The 7,822-nt window shown below is 43.4% G+C and overlaps 1 protein-coding gene across 21 annotated transcripts in view; it reads left to right on the top strand.

The window, feature by feature from the left end:
• The first annotated feature begins 636 nt into the window (after positions 1 to 636).
• LOC129857108 (regulating synaptic membrane exocytosis protein 1-like) overlaps positions 637 to 7,822 on the top strand; it is a 75,307-nt gene continuing 68,121 nt past the window's right edge. For 4 of the 21 annotated variants that reach the window (XM_055925065.1, XM_055925104.1, XM_055925074.1 and 1 more), the window contains exons 1-2: positions 658 to 1,431; positions 6,160 to 6,234. In XM_055925065.1, coding sequence (XP_055781040.1) covers positions 1,268 to 1,431; positions 6,160 to 6,234 — 239 coding nt within the window. In that variant the 5' untranslated portion in view covers positions 658 to 1,267. Of the gene's footprint in view, positions 1,432 to 6,159; positions 6,235 to 7,822 lie in introns of all 21 variants that reach the window. The other 17 variants (XM_055925137.1, XM_055925121.1, XM_055925146.1 and 14 more) reach the window with 9 other exon arrangements.

Here is a 7,822-nt window from a genome sequence, read left to right as displayed (position 1 = left end):
TCTATCTGGCCTGCTGTGACATTTTTTTATCCGCCTACTTTTGGATGGAAACCTGGTTAGTGAATAAAAAAAAAAATCTCATTAATTTAACATTAATTTGCTCTTGCCATTCAAAATGAATTCCATGCAATATGATTTATTTTGTTGTCAATACTTTTGGGTTATTGTTTTGCTGTCAATATCATTATTATCTTTGTTTACAAAAATAAGAATGTTGTTCTCGAATTCAAACGGGTTTCTTGATATTAAAGGCACAAAAGTAATTCCATTAAACTCTAGCACTAGTAATGCTGTAGCCTAGCTATGAAACATCAGCGTCGAGCTAAACTGAAAGTGAAAGACTTCTGATGTGAGCACCTCAAACAGGCAGCCAACAGACTACGACTCTTTGTGGGCGCAATTCAATAGTATGATATGTAGGCTACATTGATTTGTAAACTAAAATACAAATAAAATTCGCATTATGATAGAGGGAATAATGTTTTATGAAAAAGGACGGGGCAGCTTTTGGTCTCGTTTTGAGTCTCGCCGCCGGCCGCCCACTGCCTGTCCATGGTCCTGAAATAGGCTCATACACATTTTTAGTGTAGGGTAGACAACCAATGCTAAATTTGTGTTGCGAGTATTTTAAGCTGGGGCCCTAACAAGATACAACAACACTACTGACACACACGCACACGAGGACGGGAGGATGGGAAGCGCGTCACTAGCACACTATGATTGGTGAAATGAGAGAGAAAATTGTGCAAGCGCCTTGTACGGTGAACCCCCATTCTCAAATGACAATGCGCGCTCCCGGCGTGAGAAGGTGTGCTTGTTTCAGGGGCTGCGGTCCCATTGACTGTTCTACATCTCCCTGACAGCGGCAGCATCAGCAGCAGAGCGCGGCAGCGTTAGAAAACAAGGCAACCAGCCAGCGGATCAACCTGGGCAGCGGCAGAGTAACATCTCTCCGCTGTGAAGAAAGCTAAGCCTTCCCAGGTGACCGAGTATCATTCTCCACCAGAGATGGGTTCCCGGTAACTGGAAGTGGAGGGGAGAGGCGGGCGGGCGGGGGGTGGGGGGGAGAAGAGAAAAGAGCGAGAGAGAGGCAGAGGAAAGGCGACTAGGAACCGAAGAAGCACTACAGCCGTGGGTGCCCGCCACCATGGGAGCCTTGCATCACTTGCCCGAGCCGTTGCTTCGTCCGTGGGCCATGTCGTGATACGTGGGCTCCACCAGCGGGATTTCTGTCCGTAATCCGAGCCGCCGAGGAAGGGGGGAGAAGATGTCCGCCTCGGTGGGCCCTCGGGGCGGCCCGCGCCCACCCGTTGCGCCGGATTCCATGCCTGAGCCGGACCTGAGCCATCTGACTGAGGAAGAGAGGACGATAATCATGGCCGTGTTAGCTCGACAGAAGGAGGAGGAGGAGAAGGAAGAGGCCATGTTAAAGTAAGAGAGACACTGGGGCTATTTCTGCTCTGGAGATGTTGGGGAGATATAGTGCAGAGATGGTACTCATACTGCTGCTCATCGGCCGCTAGGCTACCAATAGTATACCAAACCTATACAAATATCTGCCCGCCTAACTTTAACCGAAAATGCTATCGACGTGTGTGTGTGTGTGTGTGTGTGTGTGTGTGTGTGTGTGTGTGTGTGTGTGTGTGTGTGTGTGTGTGTGTGTGTGTGTGTGTGTGTGTGTGTGTGAGCATGTATAGCCCCAGCTCCTCCTACGGCAAATATAGTGTAGCCTATTTTCGCCTTCACTCTCATCCATCTACAGCCTATCATTTAGTCTACACAGAGTCAAGGATGACCTAGCAAGATACCCGAACACGCTGTGTGTGTGAAAGAGAGAGAGAGAGGAAGAGGTTTCTGAGTAAGCATGTGTTGGGTCAACGCTGTCACAGGTGTAAGAGACGAACAGGGGGAGAGAGGGAGGGAGAGAGAGAGAAGGGGGAGATAGAGGGGTGTGTCGTCCCTGAGACACGCAGCAGCGTCACACTCCAGTGTCTTCTGATGCCCTAACTAATTTCTTCTCAACCTCACCCATTTCCCGGTAATACAATCATGTGTTCTGTGATATCCGAACAAATTGCTGGCTATATAGGTTATATATAGCCTAAAGCCTATAGCCCAGTATCTTGAGCACTGCGTCCGCAGGCTATAGGCTAACTTCAGGCTGCGATTACACAACGCGATTCGACCGATATTCTCTTAATTTCTGCTTGTAAAATCAGTGTATATCTGCTCTAGCGGAGTTTTTCCGTCCCGTATCTCAACAGCTGTTTGCGTGTTCGGTCGCTGCTTTGGCGATGCGGTGGGTTGAGTATAACAGCCCAATGTAGGCCAGCGCCAGCACTCTCGCATCAGGCTACAACAGCCCATCTCTACAGAAAGGCTAGCGTAAATGCATGTAGCCTAGTCCATGCCCTATGTGCTGTTTTATTATAGTTGATGAATGGTCGAAGATCAGCAGTCAACCTGTGCTATTTTAGTATTTTCACACACAGAATTTGAGACGGTGTGGAAGGAGCACGTATATTGTATTTGTCACGACAAAACATCGACGGTTTGTCATCGTGAGTTAGATGTAACCTTATCTGAGTAGCATGTTACTCCACTAATTGCCTGTCAAACTGCAGCGAGGTGATATGACGTTAAACAAGTCACTGCTATCGCATATTCTTATAAGAACGAATAACCGGGCTCCTATGAGAACTCCTCTGCTATTCACGTCTGTGTTCTATTTTAGGCTCCTTGTGCAGAGTGATGGCCCTGTACTGAAACTGCAGATCGATTCATTGCATCTAAAGAAGGAAGTGTCCAATGCATAAGTGGTCATGCATAATTTTTATTTTAGGCTATGCATTAGCCCTGCAAAACTGTAGCATGTGTGTGTGTGCGCGCATGCTTGCTTCGCATGCTCATGCGGTTTGCTCTGGGATCTTAATTGCAACATATGCTACAGTAGCCTGTGTGCCCTTACTCTAGTGAGGAAAATAGCCTTTTAAATCTTCCACTCACAGAACTCACCTATATCTGATAGCATCATTCACTCTAATCACAACATCAGATTACAGTAGACGCGGGCTGAACTGATATGTCATCTAATCTGCGCATTCTATGCTGTAAAGCTATTCGATAAACTCACTAATGTGAGAAGCACTGATGAAACATAGACACAGGACTATGACACCCCATATACAGTTCCAGTCAAAAGTTTGGACAAACCTACTCATTCAAGGGTTTTTCTTAATTTTTTACTATTTTCTACATTGTAGTACAATAGTGAAGACATCAAAACGATGATATAACACATATGGAACCATGTAGTAACCAAAAATGTGTTAAACAAATCAAAATATATTTTACATTTGAGATTCTTCTAAGTAGCCACCATTTGCCTTGATGACAGCTTTGCACACTCTTGGCATTCGCTCAACCAGTTTCAGCTGGAATGCCAACAGTCTTGAAGGAGTCCCCACATATGTTGAGCACCTGTTGGCTGTTTTTCCTTCACTCTGCGGTCCATCTCACCCCAAACATCTCATTTGGGTTGAGGTCAGGTGATTGTGGAGGCTAGGTCATCTGATACAGCGCTCCACCACTCTCCTTAGTCAGATAGCCCTTACACAGCCTAGAGGTGTGATTTGGGTCATTGTCCTGTTGAAAAACAAATGATAGTCCCACTAAGCGCAAACCAGATGGGATGGCGTATCACTACAGAATACTGTGGTAGGCATGCTGGTTAAGTATGCCTTGAATTCTAAATAAATCACTGACAGTGTAACCAGCAAAGCACCCCACACCATCACACCTCCTCCTCCATGCTTCACGGTGGGAACCACACATGCGGAGATCAGCCGTTCACCTACTCTGCGTCTCACAAAGACATGGGGGTTAGAAGCAGAAATCTTAGATTTGGACTCATCAGACCAAAGGACAGATCTCCACCGGTCTAATATCCACTCATCGTGTTTCTTGGCCCAAGCAAGTCTCTTCTTCTTTTGTGCCCTTTAGTAGTGGTTTCTTTGCAGCAATTTCACCACAAAGGCCTGATTCATGCATTCTCTCCTGAACAGTTGATGTTGACGTGTCTGATACTTGAACTCTATGAAGCATTTCTTTAGGCTGCAATCTGAGGTGCAGTTAACTCTAATGAACTTATCCTCTGCAGCAGAGGTAACTCTGGGTCTTCGTTTCCTGTGGTGGTCCTCATGAGAGCCAGTTTCATCATAGCGCTTGATGGTTCTTGGAATGTTCAGTATTGACTTACCTTCATGTCTTCAAGTAGTGATGGACTGTCGTTTCTCTTTACTTATTTGAGCTGTTCCTGCCATAATATGGACTTGGTATTTTACCAAATAGGGCTATCTGCTGTATACCACCTCTACCTTGTCACAACACATCTGATTGGCTCAAACACATTAAGAAGGAAAGACATTTCACAAATTAACTTTTAACAAGGCACACCTGTTAATTAAAATGCATTCCAGGTGACTACCTCATGAAGCTGGTTGAGAGAATGCCAAGCGTGTGCAAAGCTGTCATCAAGGCAAAGGGTGGCTACTTTGAAAAACTCAAATATAAAATATATTTTGATTAGTTTAAAACACTTTTTTGGTTACTACATGATTCTATATGTGTTATTTCCTAGTTTTGATGTCTTCACTATTATTCTGCAATGTAGAAAATAGTAAAACTAAAGAAAAACCCTTGAATGAGTAGGTGTGTCCAAACTGGTACTCATCTCTCACACACACACACACACACACACACACACACACACACACACACACACACACACACACACACACACACACACACACACACACACACACACACACACACACACACACACACACACACACACACACACACACACACACAGAGAGAGAGAGGCTGGGATTTAATCCAATCCGCCATATCAATATTTACACACTGCTTTGTATTCATACTATCTGCCCTTGCATATGTGTGGGTGTGTGTGTACTGTATGTGCAGATATTTTCATGCATAGGTCACAGTCAGAAAAAAATGATCTAATGGTTGTAAGAATGCAGTGTGCTCCCCTGGTACTGTTTCCTAATAATTAGGTTTGGCTTATACATCAACTTTTTCACCCAATCAGTGTAATTGAAGAATGGAGGTTTGAACAGCTGAAATACTGGACCGTCAGACACAGTTGCCATCGAACCCAATTTTTTTTCATAGCACCCATCTAATGACAGCTCATACACAATGTGTTATTACAGATCTGTCACCCCTTTCAGTTTTAGACAGAACGCCTCCATGTTGTGGGGTTCTCATAGGGTTTTATCTGTGATCAAGATAATCAGAGGACCAACCCATTGATGTGTCAGATTACTGAGGGGAAAAAAGAAAACAGTAGATATTTTGAGGTAAAAGGGAAAACATTCCAGTGTATAATTATTTGATCAGAAATATGATTTTTTAAGTCATTGTTGTGTAGTTCTAAAATATTATGAATCAGTTCTTTGTTATTGTAATTGATGTTCTACATAGCAACTTAGTTTCTCTATTCTGATTGGTCAGGTGTTGGTTAATTGTTGATGGAGAACAGTAAGTAGTGGATTTGATTTATGACTGTGAATGGGTTTTCACTAGATAGCACAGTCACAAAGTAAAAGTTGGCTATATCATAACAATTCATAAAAACAAAAATTTGCTTTTTGGTCTTAATTTAAGGTTAAGGTTAGGCATAAGGTTAGCAGTGTGATTAAGGTTTAGGGTTAAGTTTAAAATCACATCTTAATAAGATAAATTGTACAAATAGGTGGGGTTTATGACTTTGTGGCTGTGGTAACTAATGACGACCCTGTGAATGTGGTAATTTCATCCATCCAATGTTTAATTAGCGTTCCCGTGCTCAGACGTTGCATGTATCAACCAATGGTTGGGTGCCATGTCATCGACTGTGCATTTGGGCACCAGATTGCCATAACAAATGATGTGGTTAGCTGATATGTAAAATACCTATTCAGACATTGTAAGATCTAGCAGGTCTCGGCAACGTCTGAGCAGAGCAATCTGACCAATGTCTAAATAGAGTCATGCATCCACCTTCTAAAGAACCCTCAAACTACACCAATGTATAACATTTGACAACGTTTTCTGACAACATTCCAACCACATTGTCCCTTTTGTGTGTTCCAGGGAGGAGAAGCCCATCCAAGCAAGAACTGTGAACTTGGTAGGCCAAAAGAAGCCTCCTCAGCAAAATGATGTCAGGTAAAAACCACTATACAACCATATTTTGCTGACTATTTATTTTTAATGGTCAGCTGGTTATTGTAACACAGTCTTGGGGTGGTCAGAAGGCCTGGGTTTGAGCCCAGTCGGTCACATTGCTTCCTAAACCCGGGACGGGTCTCTGAGGACATTGTGGTCAAAGGGGGGTGAAGTGTAACGGATGTGGTTTGGTGTGCGCGTAATGCGTAACCTTCCCTGAGACCTGAAGACTTGTGTTAGCTCCCCAAGCTAATGGACAACATTCCACAACCCAGTGAGAAGATGGACATCACTTGTCAATTAACTCTTAAGTACTATTGAGACATCATTTAGTCTTTGACATGGGTTTGTGCTGTGGATATGTGGTTAAGCCTGATGCCCCTAACAGCTGGTCCAGGGTCAGATATTCTGTATCCTCCTAGAGGTTAGAAAGTTAGAATTTGCGGTTGGGTAATCTGAGCCCAGCAACTTCCTATCACTCTGGCTCTGATGAGAAAAACAGCCAGTGTCCACCCAGAGCGATAAGTATGTCATAACGAAGTACCGGTATGCCAACTATAAGTCCAGCATCTAAGTTCCCTTTGACTGAGGCAAGTTTGAGGATGCAGTTGAGAATGGGTGTGTTTGTCAGTATGTTTCTGTGTTTTTGGTAGTGGGAGGTGTGGTCACTACTTTACGCTTATGTCTGGAATAGAGATTGTCTCGGTAGCACATTGAACACATGTTATGTGTGTACGTACTGTAAGTAATTATGACTGCACAGTCGTGCACATTTAGGGTGTGTGTGTATGTGGTTGTCCATATGAGTGTTTTTCTGCGTTCACTTGTGTGTTTTGTGCAAGAAAGTATTCTGACACATACGGAATGTCAGCAAGCCGTCAGAACGGGATACAGATAATGATAAGCACTTTACTTTGATGAAAAGCAGTGAACTATAAGGAATTTGGTATCACTTGACATGCGGGCTGTTTTGTACATGCACTATCTGTTTTTCTATATATGATCCGAGATGAGCACAGATGTTGATCTGTCATATGAATTTGGGGAGCTCAAGAAATGCAAAGCAGATTTTTGTAAAGGGCAAGTGAAGTGACTTCAGAATGTATTAATGATAGACCTACTATTCCTGTTGATAGAGAGAAAGATAAACCAATAGAGAGAAAAGCTTTCATAACTCTCTGTACGTTAAAGACGAGCCCTCGACAGCCATGGAATTATTGAGAATGTGAAAAAATATATAATAATTTAGGAACTCTGTCGGGTCTCAACTTACTGTTGAGAGTAGGAATAGTAGAATACACAAGGTGCAATTTTGATACTTAGTTTTGCATCAGCATGTTTCCTCTTGTTATATTTCACTCACTGACATGTCAGTTAACACTTTTTAGATTGGTAAATTAGTCTAGTTAGTCTAGCCAGCTATCTAAACTTGTAGTAATCATGGCTGAATTACCGACCCGGCACGCAGGGCACATGTCCAGGGGCCCTGACCTCCAGGGAGCCTCCATTCACTTTGTTTTTCACTCTCACTCATACAGTGGCTTGCGAAAGTATTCACCCCCTTGGCATTTTTCCTATTTTGTTGCCT

This window comes from Salvelinus fontinalis, chromosome 1 (assembly GCF_029448725.1).
Source record: "Salvelinus fontinalis isolate EN_2023a chromosome 1, ASM2944872v1, whole genome shotgun sequence".
Lineage (NCBI taxonomy): Eukaryota > Metazoa > Chordata > Actinopteri > Salmoniformes > Salmonidae > Salvelinus > Salvelinus fontinalis.
The sequence above is the reverse complement of the archived record's forward strand: the minus strand, read 5'-3'. Positions and strand labels throughout refer to the sequence as shown.